This window comes from Arachis ipaensis, chromosome B7, assembly GCF_059453495.1.
Source record: "Arachis ipaensis isolate K30076 ecotype BB chromosome B7, ASM5945349v1, whole genome shotgun sequence".
Classification (NCBI taxonomy): domain Eukaryota; kingdom Viridiplantae; phylum Streptophyta; class Magnoliopsida; order Fabales; family Fabaceae; genus Arachis; species Arachis ipaensis.
This window is the reverse complement of record NC_142442.1, coordinates 11,491,863-11,517,671: the sequence shown is the minus strand read 5'-3', so window position 1 is coordinate 11,517,671 and position 25,809 is coordinate 11,491,863. Positions and strand designations below refer to the sequence as shown.

Sequence of the window (25,809 nt, the reverse complement as noted above, 5' to 3'; positions counted from 1 at the left end):
TTTTCAAAATTATAACAATTTGATAAATAAAATAAAAATAAGTTTTAATAAGCATAAGTTGCAACAATTATATTTAATAACATTACTTTTAAAATTTAAAATAAATTTACTAAATATAAATGTAATAAAAGTGTAAGAATACAAACTTAATTTAGAAAGATCTCATAGATACTTTTAAAATAATACTTCTAAAAATATTTTAATTTTAAAAAACTAATAAATTTTAAAAATATTTCATAAACACTTTTAATTTTTAAAAACTAAAACTAAAAATACAAATACATAATTTATTTATATCTTTAAAAATACAAACGTATTTTCAATAAATTTTTCCGAATCCACTTGCATATACATTTAAAACTATCCTTTCAAATAAGAATTAGTTTTAGAAATCATTTTCATAAACTAGAAGATACTATATATAGCTACCATGAAAAGGATCGTTGGAAGGGAAGAGGATATTTTAAAGAGGAATAATTGAGGATTTCAAGGCTCTGATAAAAGATACCGAACTGAAACAAACTGAAATTGAACAAAATGATTACACTCAGTGGTGGCAAGATGATTAGATTTATCCACCATATGTTGAAAAGGGTACCTGGTTCATCCTCTTGAGAAAATTACTAAAAGAGGTTATCTTTGGGCAGAAAAACAGAAAGAGAAACAAATATTTTGATTGGCACATGTGCCAAATAGTAATTAGGCCCAACAACCATTAATATATTTATCTTATTTTAAATATATATATATATATAGGTAAATACTAAATCAATATCGGAAAGATTTTGGCGCTGATAAAATAATACCTAATCTTTATTATTAACAAAATAATTCCTAAAAGATTTTAAAATTAAAAAAAAGTAATCAGCCATCAATTGAGTTAACTCGAGTTACGATTTAGGAATGATGTGTCAGTTAATAATGATCATAATTACAAAAATTATTCATTTTTAATTTTAAAAACATCTCAATTCCAATTTTTTTAAAAATTTTAATCCCTTTTTTCTCTTCTTCTACCTCACTATTACCATTTCCTAGTCCCCACTCTATTAATCCTATCTCCAAATTACATTCACTTTTTCTTTATTTCTTTTTTCTTCGCAATCTTCCTCTTCCTCACCTCACCTTACTATAAACTCTTTTCCATAATCCAATATTTACACTATTCAACTACAATAATAAGTCATTAACAATAATAACATTTACAAAGTTCAACAACAACAGTATGCATTTTGTTTAAAATAAAAAAAAAACAAATATAAAGATAGAAAAGGAGAAATAAAGAGAAGAAGAGAGGGACAACTGAGAAAGAAAAAAAAAAACATAAAGTAGTGGGATAGATGAGAAAATAGAAGAGAGAAAAAAATCAAAGGAGAAAAAAAGAGTTCATTGGAGAAGAGGAAAAAGGAACTTGTCAGCGATAGAATTGGAAGTTGAATCTTGTGCTTCAGATCCATGGGAGGAGGAGAAAGAGGAAGAAGAGGAGGAGAAGTAGCTATAGCTGATGAATCTTGCAAACAACAGAATAAGGGCTTAAACTTTAGTCTCCAAATCCGCGCCTTCTCGCTTGGATCTTTTGATTTCATTCTTTATTCTCTCACACGATTGCAAATGTTGTCAACACTAGAGAAAATAGTTCAGAGTTAGGTGAGAAAGAGGAAGATTGTGAAGAAAAAAGAGGTAAAGAGAGAGGTGAATGTGATTTGGAGATGGAGTTAGTGAGAATGGTGGGTGGTGCAAGAGGTGGTAGTAGTGAGGTAGAATAAGAGAAAAAATGGATTATGATTTTAGAAAATTGAATTAGGGTATTTTTAAAATTATAAAAATTAAAAGTGGATAACATTTGTACAGAAATTATTTTTAATATGGAAGTGGAGATGGTGTTTTATTTGAATATTGACATTTGAAGTGTATTACAGTATTGTGGAAATATTTAACACGCCCCCTACGTATTTCAACATGCCCCCCACGTGTTGGCTGGGATGTTGCCAAGTGTCTAACACGCCCCTCCCCCCACGTGTTGACTCCTCACCTCCAAAATTCACCCATCTGTAAATCTGTAATTATACCAAATAATCTCATTTCTAACAAAACATCAATATTTTTTCCATATAAAAAAAAATTATCCACATTTGTAATTATGATAATTGTTAATTGACACGTCACTGTTAAACCGTTACTCCAGGTAACTCAATTGATGGATGGTCACTTTTGTCAAATTTTAAAATCTTTCGAGAATTATTTTGTTAATAACAAAGATCAATTACCATTTTATCAGTGTCTAAATCTTTCGAGTACCGATTTAGTATTTATTTCTCTCTCTCTCAGGTACCATTTAGGATTAGTGTACCGATTTGGATCAGGTACCATTTAGAATTAGTCTTAGAGCACATGTCCTTCATCATCACCCTAGCACCTACCTAGTCGGCTTTGATCCAATCTCCCACCAAGTTCTGCTGAAGATTGCCTTTGAGTGAGTTATCCAACAACTGATTGCAATGTTTTGATTCATGACCAAGGGAAGCACAATAAGTATATACAACACCTATCATTTCGTATCGAGCAGCTATCTCCAACATCTTATTATCAAGCCTTATGATTTTGAAACAATCACGAATTTTTTCATCACCATTAATCTCTACTTGAGTCTTAACTGACTGATTTTTCCTAACATAAAAAAAAAACCCCACATCTATAACTCTTCCAATATTCTCGCCTATCCTCCTATCCACCGCCAGAGTCTTGAATCTCCAATAGTCCCAGAACTGAATCCATGTTGGGAAGCTTGGTATAGGATTCTCTTCTGTATTATGTTTCTCTGTCTATCTTTGAATGTGGATGATATAATCCTTAATCAATTAAGGAGACCCTCTCTCAATCTGCTTAACATCCATATAATGATCAAGAAAAAATTGAAATATGTTACCTCTTTTTTTCATTGTATCAAATCTCTCCAGATCTTCCAAATTGCCTTGAGTGTTGAATAGTTTTCAGCGAGAATAGTTTGTCTGCAAAAATTCTTTCAATCAAACTATTTATACAGACATAAATATCTTGGGCAATATATTTTTTATGAATCTCAAATTATATTCTTTCTGCGTACTATTTCTTTACTAGTATCGATATTATTGTTATGTTACTAAGAAAATAGACTAAAAAAATAAAAAAAATCAGAAAAAAGATTAAAGAATAGATTAAAAAAGTAAAAGTCAAAGAATTAAGAAAAATAGCCGATCATGCTAATTTAATAAATTTAATGGCCATAAATATTTTCTATTAGAAAAAACCTTAACGATTGAGTTTGTAGTGTTGAGTTTGTCTCTATTTTTTTTTTATATTATATTTTATTGTAAAAGAGTGCTAGGGATCAGCAAGTTTTGTGATTTATAACCATCAATTAGCTATTATTGGTATTTTTAATGGTGTGAGATTTCATCCAATGGTGTGGGATTACTCATTTTTCTTTTGTTGGTTAAGTGCGGGCCAAATTTTAATAAAAATATTGTTAGGTACCAAACAAATGACACAGCAAAATATAGAGATGAAAAATTAGAAATTTGTATAAAATATGGAAACAATTGAATAACTTTCTTTGAGAATTACAACTTCTCTTTATCACAAAGAGACTATAATAACACTCTCTCTTGACAAAAGGAGAAAACCACTCAAATAAATATTATGTTATTCTATCTGTATGACTTGATTGAAATGAATTAAAGAAAAACTCAATTTATAGGTGAATTTCTTTAATATGAACCATCCGTCAATTAGAGGTATATAATTTTTCTCTTTTCAACCATTAAAATTCTAAGGTTATAAACTAATATTGTTTATTACCTTTCATTTTATTTAGTTATTATTTATTTATTTATTTTCTAAAATTAGCTTTCACAATCTCCCACTTAAAGCTAATTTTGATAAATTTTAAAATTCATGTTGCTCATGTATTCGATAGGCCGTATGAGGATTTACACCATTCAAACTTTTCTGTGTTGATTGATTTTGTCATGGCACCTGCTATGTTATCTTTCGTGTGAATCTTCTGCATATCAACACTTCCTTCTTCTACTACTTTCTGAATAAAGTGATATTGTACTTCAATGTGTTTTGTTCTTGAATGAAAGGCAGGATTCCTTGCAATGTGCAAGGCACTCTGACTGTCACAATACACAGAAATCTTTTGTTGTTTGTGCCCGAGTTCTTCCATCAACCTTTGGATCCAAATAACTTCCTTGCATGCTTGTGTAGCTGCCATATATTCAGCTTCTGTAGTAGATAAAGCTACAACAGGCTGTAATTTAGATAGCCAGCTCACAACTCCTCCTGCAAGCATGAACACATATCATGTGGTAGATTTTCGTTTATCAAGATCACCTGCAAAATCTGAATCAACATATCCATTGACAATAAATTCCGATCCTCCAAAACATAATGCAACATTCGAGGCCCCTTTGATGTATCTCAGGATCCTCTTAACAGCATTCCAATGCTCTTTACCCGGATCTGCCATAAATCAACTTACCACCGCAACTGCTTGAGCAATATCTGGCCTTGTACAGATCATGACATACATAAGGCTTCCCACTGCTGATACATACCGCACTCGAGACATTTCCATCCTCTCTGCTTCACTACTAGAGCACATACTTGAGGATAATTTAAAATTCATAGGAAGTGGGGTTGAAATTGGCTTACATTCTTGCATATTGAAGCGTTGCAAGATCTTCTTCAAATAATTCTTTTGCGATAGCCAAATCTTCCTATCCCTTTTGTCTCGGTGAATTTGCATCCCTAAAATCTTGTTTGCTGGTCCCAAATTTTTCATATCAAACTCCCTAGCGAACTGTGCCTTCAATTCTTGGATTTGATCTTTCTTGGGACCTACCACCAACATGTCATCCACATACAACAACAGAATGATGAAATCATTATCACCAGACCTCTTGTAATAGGTACAATGATCTGAACTAAGTCTGTTGTATCTAAGGCTAATAATGAAAGAATCAAATCTCTTGTACCAACACCTTGGCGCCTGCTTTAGACCGTACAGAGATTTAGTTAACCTGCAAACTAAGTTTTCTTTTCCTTGTTCTTCAAAACCTTCTAATTGGAGCATATATATATATTCTTCAAGTTCTCCACGAAGAAAAACAGTCTTTACATCTAATTGCTCTAGATGTAAATTAAATACAGCACACATAGCCAAAACTATTCTAATAGTAGTTAGTCTCACCACTGGAGAAAATATTTCATTAAAGTCAACACCTTCTTTCTGAGCATATCCCTTGACAACCAATCTTGCACGATATCGTTCCACCTGATCATTACTATCTCGTTTGATCTTGTAAACCCATTTGTTACTAATGGCTTTTCGACTTGCTGGAAGTTCAACAAGTTTTCAGGTATGGTTCCTGTGTAATGCCTCAATTTCTTCTTGCATTGCTGTCATCCACATAGAAGCGTCTGGATTGCGCATAGCCTCCATAAAAGTTGTTGGCTCTCCATCTTCTGTCAAAAGACAATATGCATCATAGTTTGTCAAAACATAATTTGAGTGTCATGATGGTGTTCTTCTTTGTCGGGTGGATCGACGAACTTCTATGTCATTGGCCTCTACTTCTTGTTCTTCATGCTGTGGTTCTACTTCAGAAAGATCACATTCTCTGTATTTTTCATCTATTTGAACAGTGGTTATCTCTTTAACAATGTTGTCATTTTCTTGTTCTTTTTGCAATTCATCTTCTGCAAATATCACATCTCTACTGACAACTATCTTGTGGACAGTGGGATTCCACAGGTGATACCCCTTAACTCCGTCAGCATAACCCAAAAATATACATTTTCTAGATTTTGCATCCATCTTTGTTCTTTCCTGGGAATTGTACATCACGTACACAGGGCAACCAAATATATGTAAAGAAGAATAATTAGGTGGCTTACCTTGCCACATCTCCGTTGGTGTCTTTAACCCAATTGCAGTTGATAGTGACCGATTTATCACATAACAGGCGGTTTTAACAACTTCTGCCCAAAAAGACTTGGCCAAGCCTGCAGTTTGCAACATAGCTCGTGCTCTTTCTAGGAGAGTCCTATTCATTCGCTCTGCTACACCATTTTGCTGAGGCGTATATGCAACTGTGAATTGCTGTTGAATACCTGCTTGCTTGCAAAATGTTAGAAAATCACCATCGACATATTCTCCTCCATTATTTGTCCTTAAACACTTGATCTTCTTTCTAGATTCAAGTTCTAACTTTGCTTTGAATTCTTTGAACATCGCAAACATGTCTGACTTCTTCTTGATTGGGTACACCCATAGCCTCCTAGAGTAATCATCAATAAATGATACAAGATATTTTGCTCCTCCTAGGGACATCTCTGGTGATTCCCACACATCAGAATGAATCAACTCCAATATGTGCTTGCTCTGAGCAGTTGATCTACCAAACGTCAATCTATGTTGCTTGCTTGTAACGCAGTGCTTACAAAACGGTAAGTTTACCGATTTGAGCCTGGGAATGAGATTACATTCTACAAGAATCTTTAATCCTCGTTCTGACATGTGCCCAATTTGTAATGCCATATCATTGTCATTTCTTCTTGGCTTGCTGAAGCAACTAATGCCTCTGCCTCTTGTAAAGTATCTCCCACAAGCATGTATAGATTTGTTGCAATCTTTTCTACTTTTATTACCACAAGAGCTCCTTTAACAACTTTCAAGATCCCACCTTCAATATGGGTCTTACAACCAAGTTCATCCAATTGTCCAATCAATAACAAATTTTTCTTCAAGACTTTCACGTGTCTTACCCCTTGAAATGAACAAATAGAGCCATCAAACATTTTTATTTTGACAGTACCCATTCCAACAATTTCTAAGGCATGATCATTTTCGATAAACACCGATCCTTCCAAGACAGGTTCATATGTACAAAATCAATCACGAAGAGGAGTCATATGCCATGTTGCTCCTGAATCAACAATCCAAATATCAGTGAGCTGTTTGCTGCCTTTAGAACCAATTGTTGCTTTGCCATACAGGATTTCTCCATCATCAGAGGTGCTCACAACACATCCTTGAGAACTTGATCCTTCTGGAACCTTCTCTATACTCTTCTTATTCCAACAATCTTTCTTGAAGTGCCATCTCTTACCACAATTGTAGCATTTGACCTGCTTCTTACTTTGTGACTTTGGTCTACTTTAACTTCCACTGGAATCACGCTCCATTGATCTCCCTCTTGTCATCAACAAAGCCTCTGCTTATTTTGAGTTCTCTAATCTATCTTCCTTATTCTTGCGCCTAGATTTTTCTTCAAGAACCGCAGCATCCATGTCATCAAAAGAAAGACAATCAGTCAAAATATTATTAGTTAAGTTAATGATAAGCTGATCATATGAATCTGGTAGACTTTGAAGTAAGAGTTCTGCACGTTTGTTTTCTGCTATGGTATATTCCAACGATGAGAGTTGGGAAAATAGCATATTTAGATTGTTGATGTGATCCATTGTCGATGTGGACTCAGTCATTCGAAGAGTATAAAGTCTTCTCTTCAAGAATATCTTGTTGTGAAGTGACTTGACTTCATATAATTTGGTGAGAGCATCCCAAATTTCCTTTGCTATCTTTTTCTCTGCTACACTTGATAAAATTGAGTCAGCTAGTGCCAAGTGTAAGTTTGTAACAGCATTATTATCCATCTCCTTCCATTTATCTGTAATTCCAGTGGGTCTACCTTCAATTGCTGTCATGCAATTGTCTTTCTCATAATGGCTTTTATCTTCAATTTCCATATGGAAAAATTACTCCCACTAAATTTTGGAATTTCATACTTTGCTGCCATTTTTTTTAGACGGTAACTCGCAGCGGAAAAAAGAAAATATTAATTAGCAACCTTAGGCTCTGATACTACTGTTAGGTACCAGACAAATGATACAGCAAAATTTGTATAAAATATGAAAACAATTGAATAACTTTCTTTGAGAATTACAACTTCTCTCTATCACAAAGAGACTACAATAACACTCTCTCTTGACAAAAAAAGAAAACTACTCAAAGAAATATTATGTTATTCTATCTGTATGACTTGATTGAAATGAATTAAAGAAAAACTCAATTTATACGTGAATTTTTTCAATATGAACCATCTGTCAATTAAAAGTATATAATTCTTCTCTTTTTCAACCATTAAAATTCTAAGATTATAAACTAAGATTATTTATTACCTTTCATTTTATTTAGTTATTATTTATTAATTTATTTTCTAAAATTAACTTTACTAATTTTCATAAATGCTGGTCCTAAATTTTCTCTTTTATTATATTGAGATCTCTTGTTTAAAAAAACTATCTCGATTGATAAGATTGTTTAGGATAGGGTTTTATATTGTTGATATGAAACGAATTAGTTTTTTCTTTAATAAAAAGGATTTTGTCTAAGTGGAAGAAAAATCCCAGGCAATGATCTATCCCCCCCATCGCATTAGTAATTGCTGGCAAGCATCTGTCTCTTTCCACTTCCATCATGGGTTTGAAAACTTGAAAGAGAGACTCGTAAATAAAATAAATAAAAATAGCAATTGCCAATTGTGGAGGCTACATAGAACAAACTTCAAGAGTTTAAAGAAAGACTTTGTCACTGAAATCACAATAGACATGTAACAATTTGGAAAAATATAGGATTTATTTATTTATTTCTTTATTTTGTATATAGAGTATTAGACTTATTAGCAAACATATGCCCACAAACTTTTTTTCTTGGTCCTATGTATACTCCTATCAATTTCTTCTTAGGCCATGCATTGGATTGGATAAAGCCGCCAGAAAACTTTTCTTTCCTAACCTACGATGAGATTATTACTAAGGAGAGACTATAAAAATTGTTAAGAAATTTTAGATTGATATAAAATTTTATAAATATAATTCAACAATATGTAGATTTAAAGGAATAAAAAAATTGTTGAAATAATTATAAATTGATATGAATTTTTATAAATATAATCCAAGGGTAAATTTTGTTTAAAAAAGTCATTTTATTAAAAAATTCAACAAATATTAAATTAAATATCATGATAAAAAAAATTGGCTATTAACTAATTAATTGATTGCAAAATTGAACAATAATGGCCTAGCTAGGAGCTGTGATCAACTATAGGATCGGTAAGAGAAGTTGCTGAATTTGAAGTAATAAACAAGAGACATGCATGAAAGGGAAGATGGAAAATGATTTATCAATTCCAATAAGTGACGTGGTCCAAGAATATCAATTCATCGAGACCGATATTAAGAAATTTCTATATTTTTATTAAAACAATTAAACAAATGAATTGCCCCTCGCTCTTAAAATATTTCCTTTAGCGGAAAAGACTGAATCTTTGAATTTTCAACGATGGATTTAGGGTAATTTATTTAATTAAATTGTTTCAACCTCAATATTACGTAAATATATTGTTTTCAAATTCAATACGCAATTGCATTGTTTCATGAATTTAAATAAATTGCTACTGGCAGTAGCGGTTTACAGGTGTACAGAAACTGCTATAACCAGCCGCAGTTTACGTGTAATAGGGCTAAGTCATAAACCGCTGCTGTCAGCAGCGGTTTATGTGTGTGCGTGTGTGATAGTAAACCGCTAGAGCCTATAGCGGTTTACGTTGAGGATGCTGAATGGGGCTGCCTATATAAACCATGGAGGGGCCAAATGTGGAGAGGTAGAGTGTTATTCACAAATGGAGGGGGAGGATAGTTTTGTGGCTCTGGTTCACTGCTCTGGAAAAATTCAAAAGAGCAAAAGGCATGGTGTGAAATTCACAGATAGAGAACCACTTAGTATTTTTATCAGATCGTCGATTACATTGGCAGAGATTAAGCTAAGCATATTACGGAAGCTCGGTACCTGTGGGACGAAGTGGGTAAAAAAGTTATTTTACAAGATTCCAATAGCCGTTGTTTCAACTGGTGTGAGATATGAGACCTTCGTGATAGGGTCGGATGAAGACCTGCAGGTCTTGTTTCACTGCAGGCGTAGTTTTCCGGAGGTGAGGGTACCTGAGCTGCTTGCGAAGTTGGAAGATGGTGTGGATAGCTCTGGGGCATCGGCACCGAATCCTCAGTCGACCATAGCCGGTGGTGCCTCGACATCGATGCCTGTGGTAGCAGCGGCAGTTCTGATTCATGAGCCCGAACATGCTGGGGATGTTCATGCATATGTGGCTCCTGTTGTGCCTGATTTTGAATTTGATGCCGGTCCGGATCGAGTTGAGAATGCGCTGTGTGACGATGATTTGGATGAGGAGCCGGTCGATATTGGTGGGGACAGTGATGATGATATTCCAAGAGGTACACGTACAACCCATGGAGGTTCCGGTTCTGGAACACAAGAGTATCCTCCCCACCTCTCTTCTTTCAACTTGGAAGCATCGGCCAACACCAGAATGTAGATGCAACATTCGATGGGCAGGGGATGCATGATGGGACACCTATGACTGAATTTCAGATTGGCCAATCGTTCCAGAGTAAGGAGGAAGCCGTGCTGAGCGTAAAAGATTACAGTATCCGGCGTGGAGTTGAGTATAAGGTTATGGAGTCAAACAATCTGAAATACCAAGGGAGATGCAAGGAGTTTGGTAACGGGTGCACGTGGTTGATTCGGATAGTCATGCGGAAAAGGAAGAGCACATGGGAAGTTAGGAGGTACAACGGACCACACACGTGTATGGCCACATCGATATCGAGCGATCACAAGTAGCTTGATTATCATGTCATCTGTGTGAGAATTTTTCCATTGGTTAGAGCTGATGCGTCGGTGTCGATTAAGGTGTTGCAAGAGGCAACGGAGGCGACATATGGATTCAGGTCTAGTTATCGGAAGGTGTGGTTGGCGAAGCAGAAGGAAGTATCGCAGATATATGGCGATTGGGAGGAGTCGTATGCGGATCTGCCTCGATGGATCCTTGGGGTCACATGCACCATGGAAGGTTCCGTTGCTCTGCTGAAGACCTCCCCGGTTAGAGTAGGTGACCAAGTTGATGAAGATAGAGTCTACTTTCATCGCATGTTTTGGACATTCCCTCCATGTATTGAGGCATTCCGCCACTGTAAGCTGCTCGTAAGCATCGACGGAACACACCTCTATGGCAAGTATGGCGGGACATTGTTGTTGGCGATCGCTCAGGATGGTAACTCGAATATTTTGCCTGTTGCGTTTGCACTCGTGGAGGGGGAAAATGCAGAGTCTTGGTCATACTTTCTATCTAATCTTAGAAGACATGTTACTCCACAGCAAGGTATTCTCGTTATCTCTGATAGACACAACGGCTGGTGAAGTTGTTTGTTGTCCGGGGGCAGACGGCAGAGGCACAATTAGGGTCCGGGCACTGATTCTTGCAGGCACTAGTTAAGGCCATTGAGCGTAACCTGAAGGATTCGAGGTGCTTCACCGTGACTGTGTTTGATAGGCATCACCTTGACTATACAGTGGCTGAGACTACTCCCACTGGCAAATTCTCGTTGGGTAGCTATCGGGTTTCTCTGAGACTACTTACCACAACAAGTATATATCTAGTCACAACAAGAGAGCAAACCAGAAATGAAACCCTAACTAGTATAATACTTACATCACGAGCGGTCAAGCGATCCAATGCAAGCCGATAGCTTATGACCTTCTGTTCCTTGCCATCGTTCGGAGGTAAGTATGCAGACCACCTAATTGTAAATCATATCAGACACAAACTTAAAAAACCGCCCTATCAATTTTTAAGCATTAAAAAAACATAACCCATACCTGGATGCCAGCGGGAAAGAGAAAACCTCAAACCTGGACGGCCTCAAAGTCGAAAACCGCCAGAATATCCAACTCTGCAGCAACTGTAGGGGACCCGCAAGGTTAGTCACATTTCTGTTCGCCACCCGACACATGCATCGGTATAACCAAGTCAAAGCAGCCGACCCCCAGCTATACCTCCCCATGTCATCAAGGTTTGCCACAAATGGCAACCACCATATATGTACCCGGTTCGCACTCTTGTCCCCAAATAACTGAGTTCAATAACAGCATCATGATGTAGGCACGTGCGTAGATGCGGACAGTCTCCTTGGTCGCATCTGGTGGTAGCACCCTAAACCTCTCGTGGAACCATGTAAAGTGTACTGTCATCTGCTTGACCTTATTCGGTGGAGGCTGCTCACCGAATAGTTCCTCAAACCACTCCCAAGCTGGTCGGCCACCCTCCATGTATTTCTCAAACTCACCAAGGCAACCACTCACAGCCTCCCCATCCACAGGCAGCCCTAGCTGAAATGCCACGTCTTGCAATGTCACTGTGCACTCTCCGAAAGGCATATGGAACGTGTGCGTCTCAAGACGCCACCTCTCAACGAACGCGCTAACCAATGGCTTATCCAACCAGAACCATTGGCTGTTTAGCCTGGCCAAATGGTACAATCCAGCCCTCTCTAAATATGGGATGATCCTTTCATGCATTAGCATATTCTGTTGCCGTCTCACACTGTATACACACCTAGTGGACTACACAGAACATGAAAGAAATACAGGGTCCAATTAAATTCTCCTATCCATAAAAAATTCCCCTATCTAACAATAACAAATATCTTAACCCATCAACAAATGATGAACCGGTAAACAAATTAATCTATGAACCCTATATAACTAAGCCATCGAAAAATATGTAAGCTTCAAATTATAGAAACTAATTACGATAGTAAAAATAACAACACACATACTTGCATAAATAACAGCCAGAATTATAAAAATACTATAAAGCTTTAAAATAAAAAACTTCATATCATACAATTACACTAACTGAACTAAAATAAATCACTAACGTCAACTGTCCCTTTCCCTAAACTAAACCAACAACATGTAGAATAACATTCATTGAAGGGATTTAAAATTCAGCTAACTAGTCATATTTATAAATTAACAAGAAAAATTTAAAACTCTAACCCAAACCAATTAAACTAACATCCTAGCATGCGAAGCCTAATTTCAAACTAGAGGGAATAATATATAAATTCTAGTTCGTCTACCTTACATACCATTTTTCTAACTAACAAATACTAAGCCTTAAAAAAAATAATTATTAACTAATCTCGTCACCAATAGAACCGGCAATATGCGCAATACCGTTCAGTCGGTACAAGGTCCTGTCTGCCATGATAACTCGCCGAAAGTCGCCGCTGAGATACCTCGGACCCGCTCTCAACTTGCTCTGACCTCTCTCTAGAATTTTCTCTCTCTAAAAAACCTCACAACCCCTCCAAATGAATAATCCGCGGCTACCACCACGGTTTATATAGGCAGCCAATTACACGTAAACCGCTATAGGCTCTAGCGGTTTACGCACGCACACCAATTCACGTAAACAGCTGCTGGCAACAGCGGTTTATGACCAATGCATATTCCACGTAAACCGCGGCTGGTACCAGCGGTTTATGACTTAGCCCTATTGCACGTAAACCGCGGCTAGTTGTAGCGGTTTCTGTACACCTGTAAACCGCTACTGCTAGTAGCGGTTTATATAGATACGTGAAACAATGTATTTGCGTATTGAATTTGGAAACAATGTATTTGCGTAATATTGAGAGTAAAACCATTTAATTAAGAAAATTGCCCATGGATTTATATAATTATATCCTTTAACTAGTATTTTTATCGGTAATAATATTATGAGAATATAAATTTTTTAAAATTACGTCGATCCTGATATTATAAATTATGACACAAAAAATTTATAGCATTAAATTATTTTTACAAAAAAATCATAAGGGACAAAAATTTTTTACTCTCGTAGACTAAAAAGATCAGGATCTCTGTAGATAAAAAGAATTAAATAATAAATTTTTAGTTATTATTTTCATACAAAAGAGTTTAATTTTTTACTAATAATTAGTTTTAACATTCGTTATCTAAAATTTGAAAATTTTAACATGTATACTTTTATATTTAATTACGTGTTAAGTCTATTGCACAAATAGAAATAATTAATTTTTATGTTTGCTATTTAAAAATAATATTTTTTCTCTCTATATATAAAAATATAATTAGATATTAGTATAAAAAATTTATACTGATAGTTATAAAATTAACTCAATTTTTTTTAAATAATTGAATCTTGATTCTAACTTTTAATCACAATATTAGTACTTTTTCTAAATTATATGTAATAAATATTTAAAGAAAAAAGTGAAAATATAAATTAAAAAGATAATTAGTAAAAATTAAAATTAAATAAAAAATATACATATTATAATATTTTTATTTAAATTATATTATATTGTTAATTTTATTTTTTGTCAAACAGAAAGGTAGAGCGAGAAAAATAGAGAATAAGAGAAAAGAGAGAAAGATAAAAAAGAAAATTAAAATGAAAGAGGGAGTTTGTTAATTTTGGAAGCTAAAAAAAATATTTTTATTATAATAAAAAAATATAAATTATAAATTATATATAGAGTGAGAAGGATAGAGAGAAACATAAGAAAAGATCGAGAGAGGTAGATAGGAAAATGTAAGAAGAAAGTTTACTAATTTTAAAGAAAAATATTTTCTCTATATTTTAGTAAGAAAGTGTCCTGTGACATATTTTAGTTATTAAATTAGTTAGTAATATATAAATATAATATATAATATAATTATATTTTAATTTTAATATTTTAATTTTAATTTTAATTTTAATTTATTTAAATGTAATTAGAGAATGTCATATTGTATATTTTAAGTGTTAAATTCAGGGTTAAGTATTTTTTTCTTCCCTAAGATTTAAGGTCAAAGTTAAAATCGTTCCCAACCTTTTTTTTCTTATTAAAATCATCCTTTACGTCACAAAATGTTAAAAAAATCATCATTTTCACCCTAAAAGAGCAAATTTAACCTTATAAAATTATAAATTATAAAATAAAAAAGTAAACAAAAAGTAAATTTTAAAATTAAAAATAATAATTATTATCTTTTTTTTTTTTAAAAAATTCCCAATTCCCAACATCATTGTCCTTCTCCTCAAACCACTTCATCTTCATTCCTTCATCTGCATCATCATCCACCACCATTCAACCTCATCCACTCACCAATGACCCACTGAATCTCACCCATCCATCACCATATGTACCGAGTCACCCACACCTCTACCATCATCCCACTGTCACTCTCTCACCACCAACCATAACTCAAACTCCTTCTCACAATCCACAAATACTACCAACATTAACAATAGAAGAAAAGACAGAAAAGAATAACAATAATTTTCTTCTTTATCAACTACTATATCTCTTCTGCTAACAACAACAACACTAACAATAATTAATATATTTATGTTTGTTCCTTTCAATTAATTATTTTTTTTTAAAAAAAAGAGAAACAACAAACAGAATACAAACATGGGGGCTTAGGGCTGATGGAGAGTGTGGTTGGACGCGACGAAGAGACGGGCTACCTTTGCTGGTTGTTGATGTCGTCTTCTGCGGTGAGGAGACACCGTCAATTGCTTCGTCGGGAGGAACGGACGGCAAGGGGTTGGGATCGAGAGCTTTGGTTGCGCGGGATAACGACGGCACTCGAAACTCCATTCGTGGGGCCGTGGTTGTCGTCGCCAGCGAAGAGGTTTAGAGAACGTGCGACACTTGGTCAACGGCGCTCGGAGCTTTCTTTGTGGTGGCTGTGGTCGTCATCACCGGCGAGTTGACAGGCAGCGATTTGCTGCAGAAGGAAGCTCGTCGGCACCAGTTGGGAGGCTGGCAGCGCAGTTGCGTGTGTGTCTTTTTTGGGATAGATGAGAGAGATGAGATGATGTTGATTGTTGATGAGGGAGATGGTGGGATCTGGAATGGAAAATGGAGTTTAATTTTTTATTTTTTATTTTTAATTTTTAATTTTATAATTTATTTTTTGTATTTTTTAAATTTTTAATTTACTTTTTGTAAAGGTAAATTTTTTTTTTAGGGTGAAAAGGATGATTTTATAACGTTTTATGACGTTGAGAATGATTTTAATAATAATAAAAAAATGGTCGGGGACGATTTTGATTTTGACCATAAATCTTAGGGACAAAAAAATACTTAACCCTTAAATTTATAATTAGTCATTGATAATGATATATAAGAGAGATAGAGTGAGTGAAGGAATGAGAGAGATAGAAAAAGAGAGAGAGGAGAGGAGAATTTTTTAATTTAAAAAAAATAATTTTAATTATAATAAAAAAGTTATATAACATATTTTAATTATAAAATTAGTAATATATAATAAATTTAAATTGATCTAAAATGGATGGAGATTATGGGAATGAATCATCTTTGTTTATAATAATATAATAAAACATTACCGATAATACTATGTGAAAACAATAATAATATGAGACGATCCATTTCTATATAAAGTAAAAGTTAAGTGTAATTAATTTTAGATGATGTAGATTAAATTAATTTTTGTTTTTTTGGTTAACAATTAAGGTTAAATAATTGATTTATAATAGATGCATGCATATATATATATAAAATTAAAAAGATTACTGCTTGTAAATAATTTTAATTATTTGAAAGAGGCTTTAATTTTGAGTAACAATTGAATTTTCCTTTATATAACTTTATATTTATTATTTCAAATCATAAAATCAATTACACATATTTGTAATAAATTAAAAATTTAATTATTCTGTTAATTTTTATAATTTTATTAAATTTATAATTATATTCTTATAATTTTTTAATTGAATTTTTTTTTACTTTTTTAATTAGATCTTTTTTGTTTAAAAAAAATATTAAATTAACAGAATATTTTTTTAAAAAATATGTGATCAAAATTTAATTAGATTTTTAATTATAGATAATTTTAATTTATAAAAAAATATTTTATTAATTCTAATATTTTTTTATAATAAAAGACTTAATTATTAAATTAAAAATAGCATAAAAATTCTATTAAAAAATATATAAAAATTAAATTATAAATTTAAAAAAATTATAAAGACCAACAGATTAATTAAATTTAAATTAAATTGTACATTTATATTATACTTTTTAAATACCTCATTTTTTTCCAAGTCCTGCTTAACAAGAAATATTTTTTACGGACGCAATTCCTATTATCACCGTACATGAACTATGGATTAAGGTTTACGTCAAGGGTGACTTATAAAACGAAGATGTTAGATGTATATGGTCCATGGAGAGAGAAACCGTTTCAATTTCTAGTTAATGATAATGACAATGCAAGTGAGAAAAAAAATAATCAGGTTAAATTTATCTTAATTAATATTTATTTATTATAAAATATATTAAATAAAATTAAAAATAATAAATTTTGACAATTTTTTTACTGATATTTTTTATTGAGTAATTATTTAAACCAGTCTTAAAATTTTTAAAATTAAATACTTTAGTCCCTCAACTTTTGAAATACACAAAAATTTCTCTAAATTTAATTCTGACAGACAAATTAATCCCTGACAATCTTTTTTCGTTAATGACAAATAGAAAACGCTGACGTGAAGTCCTGGACTGACACACGTGGCTGTCAGTGGTCCACGTAAGCAAAAAGATAGATTAGTTCCTGAGCTTAAACTGCGTCGTTTTAGAGTTTGACCCATTACATCCTCTCTGATTCCCCTTTTTGAAAACCAAAAGACGCAATACCCACCATTTCTTCTTCAATTTACAAAGAGAATATGTAACCCCTTTTCAACGTTAAATCCCATATCATTGCCCACATCATCGCCATTATTCGATTTCATTTGTTTCATCTTCAACCTCCGTCACCCACATTCAACCGTCACCATTTGGTGATGGAATCCCCCTTTGCATGCATATAGAGCCCTATTGTTTGCATTCTATAATGGCCAATGCTTCAGCGACCGTTAGCGGCGAAAGCTCTGTTGCGTCTAGTCGCCGGCGAGGGAGACTAAGTCAGGACAGCATGGGTGAGAGAGGATTAAGCAAAATCGACTTCGCAAAGGGAAAACACCTGAATTGCTTTTATGGGTATCACGCGAGAATATGCAAGTCGACTACTACGGAAAATCCTGAAAGGTTGTTTTTTGGGTACCCCATGTACAAGGTAAGAAACCAAAATTATTGCATAACAAATTTTTTGGATTTGTAGAATAGTTCTGAGCAGAATCAGGAATTGAATTCATTGTAGGAAAATCAACCATATTGCAAGTTCTTCGCTTGGGTTGACACTATTTTTTTATCTCAGCTTTAAGAAGTCCGCTGTGGTAGAACGTAGTGAACTGCATGATTTATGGGTATTGTTGGTGGGTTTCAAGATAGATTGATAGGGTTACAAAATAGGGTGTATGCAATAGAGATGTGTCAAAATATAAAGCCAAAAACAAAATGCAAGAAGAGTTAGTTTAAGACAGTTTACTTTATTTGTGTATTTTGTGCTGTAAGTTGTGCTGTTGTGTTTAAGTGTATTGTTGGATCTTAGGTTTTTTGAAAATGTTAGTTATCTGGTGATGTAAATTGAAACTTATGAATGAATGAAATCCTTAACAATTTGACTCTATATATGTTGTTTTTTGTACCACTTTTTCTAGAGTGACATATTTCATTATTCTTTTGAATAATTTTAAGCTGTCAAACACTTTTGCAGGTTAAATAAAATTTGGGAATTTGTTGAAACATAGCTGTAAAGAACTATATTTTCTTAAACAAAGATAATAAGCATATGTTATTTCAATTAGGACCATGGATCTTGAATCATTCCTATGCATCAAATAATCATTGAATTTGTTACTGAAACCATAGTTATTATTGTATTTTTGCATTAACATATTATCTATGTGTTAAAAATGGGATGTAAGCTCTATCCTTTATGAGCATATACAATCAGCTATTAATTGAATGATATAGAATACAAATTATTGTAATTAATTTAAAACACTACTAGAAATAGGAAAAGTTATTTCATTGCAAGTTCTTTGCCTGGGTTGACAAGATTTTTGACATTACTTATAAGTTCATTAATACATAACACCAAATGAATAATGGAAAATAACCAACATCACCATTACTTATAACAGCAAATATATTGCTTTAATGTCAAGTGGAAACTTCAAAACATAGGGTGCAAATCGCAGGTTCAATCTAATAAAAACAACATAACTGTGATAGTAGCAACTTAAACTACAGTAAAAAATCGGCCTTACATGAGCAGAAACATAATAAAAAAAATTCATCCACACAAATCTCTTATCAATCCCTAAATTAAGAGTATTTCAAGTTTAGGTCCATCAACTTAAAATCTCACCACCAAAATACAAACCAAACTATTACATCAAAAAAAGCATAATCATTTGTCTTCAGTCACTTCTGTCTCGGATGCTTGAACCCAGGATTGGGAATAAACTGGAATATCCTTGATGTAGTGTCCTTACATGCCGCTATAATTGTTTCTGCTGAGACGCCTTGAATTGGTCTAGGTGGTAGAATAGGAGGTGGAGTGCTAGACTGGACTGGTGCAGGATAATGTGGTCTAATGATAGGCTGCTTAGCCTTTGCACTTTGGGAAATTGTTGCTCCAGAATTTGCTGCACCCTATGATAAAGGAGATAGCATATGTAAAGAGTAAACAAAGCTATGTTAGTAAACCTAACAGTGCAGTAACACAATTGCAGATTTTTAACTCCAATTTTACTCACCATACTAGACACAAAACCTGGTGCATTAGCTGCGGGCTGAGTTGGATTAGGATGATCAACCACATTCTAAAATAATGAAAAAATTATCCAAATATAATTCCAAGTCAGTCCTTGACTCCTTGTGGAATTTAAAAAAAGACATATAAGTCCCCAACGTTTTTTAAAATATCCGACTAAGTCTCTATAGAAGCATTAAAAACACAATTTAGTCCTCGCGATCAATAATTAGTACATTATTTATGGTGGTTTACCTGCACCTGGGATGCTGATTGTGAGACATGCATCTCCTCTGCTGATTGGTTAGTGGTTCCAACCGTTGACTGAGCATTTGTACTTCTTCTTGAGTTGGTTGATCTTCTATTTGGAGCGGGAGGACCTTTGCATGTTTTCTGGTTATGTCCAGTCTCTCCACATTTAGAACAAGTAACCCGAAATGTCTTTTTCACCTTTGAACCGCTTTTCTCATTCTTAGATGGCTCCTTCCTTCTTCTCTTCACTGGTCTTCCAACAGGTCTCTTCAACTTAGGTGGAATTGGGTTAATAACCTCGATCTTGTCCCAATACTCTTCTGAATTCACTGGTTGGATGCAGGGTTGGTATGTGGCCCTTGCTGCCCAAATTTTCAGTAATGGGTGTACATAGCCTTCAGGCCTGTTACCTCTCCTAGCAATAGCAGCTAAAGCATGAACGCATGGAATACCTACAATTTAACATTATTTGAGAATTTGTTATAAACAGATGCAATTATCACAATTGTAATATGGTATATTATTGGAAATTTTTACCAGTCAATTGCCACGCGTTACATGTACACTTGTTCTGGGCCAAGTCCACAGACAGCTTCTTTGTACCTCGCTGGGCCTCAAATACCACTACACCAAGCGGTTACCGAAAATCGCCGCCAAATGAATATTGCGGCGGATAAGAGGAGGGCTAACAATTGTTTGTAATTTTGCGGCGGTTTTATCAAAACCGCCGCAAAATGGATTATTGTGGCGCTAGATAAGCTATTGGCGGCGGTTTTTTCCAACCGCCGCAAAATACGTCTAACTCATTTCTTTATTTTTTAAATAATCGCGTATGATTTACTTACGTTCCCATTACTTTATTTGAGAAATATGTTTGAATCACTGTTACTTAAATCTTTACACTATTTTTGTATTTGTTTTACGAAAAAAATAATCACTTACAAAAATATATTTTGATTAATCATGTAAACAAATTTACAAATTAGATTTTCTCGTTTATTATAAGAACTTTTAAGTTTTTCTTCAAGCGTAACTGTAAAAGAAAAAAAAAAGTTAACATCTGAATTTTTTAATATTAAAACAAAGTTCAATCGAGCATAAAGATTGAAATTCTTAAAGTAGACAAATATGTAATATTGCGACCCAAAACCATTAAATTAAGGTAATCAACCTAAGTGTTAAACTAAAAAAGGCAAAATAAAAGAGGCAAACAAAGTTCAATCAGCCATTAAATTTTTAAAATTTTTATTTTAACTAATTTCTAATAAATTAAAATTGAAAAACAGACAAAATAAAATAGGCAAAATAATGAAAAAGTAACAGGAACATAGTTATCAGAATCGAATCGGTAATCGACCTGGTCATATAACTGGGTTACTGGCCACTGGTTCAACCGATGAGTCACAGGTTGAACTGATTGGCCCGATCATAATTAAATATGAATATAAAAAAATAAATTTTTATTTAAATTTAATTTAATTAAATTATGTATAAATTATAATATGATCCATGCCTTTATATATATATATGTAATATATAAGGTGCCTATAATAACTATGATCAGATATAAAGTATATAACAAAAAATTGTGTAGCAATCAAATGTGTTGATATGATATATAATTATTAGCGCTATATACATTGAAGAGTCATTTGGCTTGGTGGCAACATGACATTGTTAAAGCTTTTCCTTCTTCCAGGTTCAAGGTTCGAGCTCTGGCTTCTTTATTTGTGGAAGGCTTTTCATAGTGGAAGCGCGGGTTGCAAACCCCCACAAAATCAATTTATATTTTGCAGCGGTTATTCCAGCAGTTAGCATAAACTGCCACTAACCGTTTGCCCGCGGCCTATCATTCAGCGGTAAATTTAACCACTGCAAAATATTTAGCGACGATTCAAAACCGCCGCAATATTTCTCCAGAACTGCCGGTAACTGCTGAAAGTGTTGTAGTGACACTCTTCTCTCGTCATCACCAACCCACATTGGGTGCCAATACTTCACCTTCTTGAAAATATCATCTAGTCTTTTCCGCTACATAGGAGCCAAGTCAGTACCTCCAAATGTGTTTAACACTTGTTTGTACTTTCTCATTCGTCTCATAATGTAACACCGAAGCTCCTCACACATTGTGAGAATCGATTTGGCTCGGTAGTTGACTATCTTTGCATTCCAAACCTCACAAAGATTGTTGGTTAGATTGTCAACTTTTGGTCCATGACTAAAATGGGATTTTGTCCAGCATGCAAGGTCGAATTTCACAAGCTACACCCAGACATCTTCATTCACTCTCCGCAATCTCTCCATGCTTGGCTTGAACTCTGCAACAATTGTGCACTTTGCACATTCCCAAACCATGTTTTTGATTCGCTTGTCCTTGAATCTGTTACTAAAATTCTTCTAAATGTGTCTGATATAGTTCCGATGATGTGCATGCGGCATCACCTCCTTCAAGGCTAGTAAAAGGCCCTACACAAAACAGTGACAACAGTGTACAACATGTTTATTAAACACAACATAAAAAAAACATATTTATTGATAAGTTACTTGAATCGTGGGCCATGCACATTTCAATATCAGAGGCTGAAGTTGTATTCACCGTATCAGTTTTTTATTTTAACAAGTACACATTTCAATATAAGAGGCTGAAGTTGTATTCAATATACCAAGTTTTTATTTTAACAAGTCATATCAATAAGTTTTAGCTTCTCAATCTCCCTGCCAATAATTAACAAGATAATTTAATATCTTATAGAATGAGTCAGCTATTTCAAGACCAACTTGAATCAAATCAAGAAAGAAAATAAGATGAGATCTTCAAAGGTTATAACATGAACCAAATATATAGCCAAGTTAAGCCTAAAGGCAAAATTGAATTTAAACTACGAAGGCAATAAACATAGATACTGGTCATACTTCCATTGCTACTTGAACATCCTATAATCAATCTTTTCAGTACAACTTAATTAGAATTTAAATTTGATCACAAATCTATTTACACTTGCAATAAAAATAAAAAATAAAAAAAGGAAGGTCTACCCTCCCACTTTATTACCCTTAGCAAATTATTATCAAACTTCATAAAACAAGATTCTATATAATAGCAACTCAACATAGTAGTTATTAAATAGCACAAATATTTTTCTATATCATTTACCCTCCAACTCACATATCGATTTTTTATTTTAACAAGTACACATTTCAATATATGTGATTAAAATGCTGTCTATTAATTTAAATTAGGATTAAAATAAAATTAAGTAAATGGACCTTTTACTGATTGGATATGAAGTTCCAGCCATGAGTGTAATGATCTCCAAGGTCCTCTTGTAGTAAGGTAAGAAACCAATTCCCGTTATCTTTTGTCTCACTGTCAACCACCGCATATACAATCATATAAAAGTGATTATTCGCATCTTGTCCTACGACTGTCAAGAGTTGCCCACCAAAATAATCCTTTATGAAGCACCCATCAAGCCTAATCAGCTTCCTACAACTAGCTTTAAAGCCTCTCTTGCAAGCGTCTAGACATATGTATAGATTGTTGAATATTGGAGGAGATTCAAGTATTTGTGTCACACCCAATAGTGCAGTACTACCAGGATTACTCCTCAAAATCTCAAGAAGATAATGTCTCAGCTTGCAGTATTGTACTTTCTCATTCTTAATGACACGCTCTCTGACTTCTCTAAGTGCTCTATAAATCATCTTCCCGTTGATCATCACATTATAGTCAATTTTAATGTGTTCATAGGCTTCATTCAATGTCATGTGTGGTTGAGTCAATAGCCTCTTTTTCAACTTCTTGGCAACCCACTTCTGGTCAGCCATATTACTCCCAAACTCTCTGTCACATGTATGATTAGGGACATAAGTCTTGATTTGGTATGACTTGTGTTGATTATTCCAAGCACAATAGATAAGCCATGGATAAGGATTTGGATTAATAGCCTGAGTTGTCCCAGATACTACAATGGTTGATTCATTTGTCTCTTTAGCAGTTTCTTCACTTCCACCATCTACATGTCCCTCTTCCACAGTTGCAGGGTCTTCAACAATCTCAGAGTCACCATCAATTGCATCTTCACCATTGTCCTTGTTAGACTCTTCATTCTCTTTAGATGCATCCTTGTCTTTCTAGGATTTTCTTGGCTTCTTAATCCTCTCAACCCCATGTTCACAATCACATCTGACTCTCCTTTGATCATTCTTGATATACCTAATCTTCCTCTCCTCAAATATCACATGATTCTTCAAAGCATTCTTGAAGGAATCAATTGTTACAAATTCCATGCCCAACTCAAAGTAAACCTCTCCAAAACCTTATGCTTCATTGTATTATGGAAACTTATACTTCTCTCTTTCATCTTCAGAGTTTTCTGGTGTCACTATAGTTTCTGACTCATACTCAAATATAGGGTCAGGCTCAACCTCTTCTTCAGCCTCTTGTTGTTCATCATCATTTGCTCCAACATAATTTGTCTCAACAGTTCTATGCACATTAGTTTTTGTCCTAGCCATTCTTGGACCACCACTACTTCTTGGACCACAGCCACTTCTTGGGCCACCACCACTTGAACTAGCATGGTCGTGCCTAGCTGCACTTGGGCCACTAAATTTAGGCCCAACATCATTAGACTTCCTAACATGAGGCCCATCAGTAGTTGGCCCAACATGAGATTTTTTGTTAATTTTTGAAGCATTTGTATTCTTTGAGCCCCTATTAACCTTCTTCTGAGACATTTTTTTCATAGTTTGTTGTTCTCTCCTAGAAGCATTACTTTTACTCTCTGGTTTTTTCCTCCTTTTTTGTCTTCTTCTTCAGAACCACACACTCTTTTTCACTGCTTTCATCATCAAAACCTGGGAGAGGTGGTTTATAAGGCTCATCCTCTGTGCTTTCATACCCATTGTCACTAGATTCATCACCAACTTCATGTCTAGCTTCATCACCAGGTGCATCGCTAGCCTCCTTAACTGGAGTTTCCATGATTCGGTGATAAAAAAAAATGCACATTTCATCAATTTTCCTGTTTTTCTTAACCCTTCTCGCATTTGATTAATCCCTAAGTCTCTTTTAATAGGATGTAATCCAAACTCCATATTACAAGCAACTTGATCATACCAATACATCTGTTTGTAATCTAGATATCCTAAACCTTTAAATAGAGTCAGCAGATCAAAGAAACAGATGAGATCAATGTCCATCCTTGAAAATCTCTCTACTTTACCATCCATATACAGTAGTACTCCATTGTTATCCCTCTCAAAATGACCACCATGGTGGAATACAGGAACTATGAAATCCTCCATCACTGAACATAATGCAAAATAATTTATTAAAAACAAACACCACAACAAAGTTCAATAAAAAATTCCTACTTCCTGATTCTTTTTTTTCCGTTTTATGTCATAATAATAACCAAATCAGAGAGGATGAATAAACTATTACAATATTCTATCACAAATTTCTAAACCCTAAGCCAAATAATAAAATACTCATCACTATTACTATAATCATAGCTAAGAATAAATAATGAGTTTCTAACCTTCTTCAATGCAAGTCTTCAGTAGTCACATCCACTTGTTCGTTGTGTCTGACTATGCGCTAACGGTAATGGCGACGAACGGAATGGTGATGTTAGGGGTGACACGGTTGAATGTGGGTGACGAAGGTTGAAGATGAAACGGATGAAATCGGATCATGGCGATGATGTGGGCAATGATCTGGAGTTTAACGTTGAGGAGGGATTACATGTTCCCTCTGTAAATTGAAGAAGAAAGGGTGGATATTGTGTCTTTTGGTTTTCAAAAGGGGGAAACCGAGAGGATGTAATAGGCCAAACCCTAAAACGACGTAGTTTAAGCTCAGGGACTGATCTGTCTTTTTGCACACGTGGACCACTGACTGCCAC

The 25,809-nt window shown here is 34.2% G+C and overlaps 1 protein-coding gene across 1 annotated transcript; it reads left to right on the top strand.

Moving 5' to 3' along the window:
- The first annotated feature begins 10,480 nt into the window (after positions 1–10,480).
- Positions 10,481–11,323, top strand: LOC107606620 (uncharacterized). Its single transcript, XM_016308660.1, has 2 exons — positions 10,481–10,692; positions 10,792–11,323. The coding sequence occupies exons 1-2, from the start codon at positions 10,481–10,483 to the stop codon at positions 11,321–11,323; spliced, it is 744 nt and encodes a 247-aa protein (XP_016164146.1).
- The last annotated feature ends 14,486 nt before the right edge of the window (positions 11,324–25,809 follow it).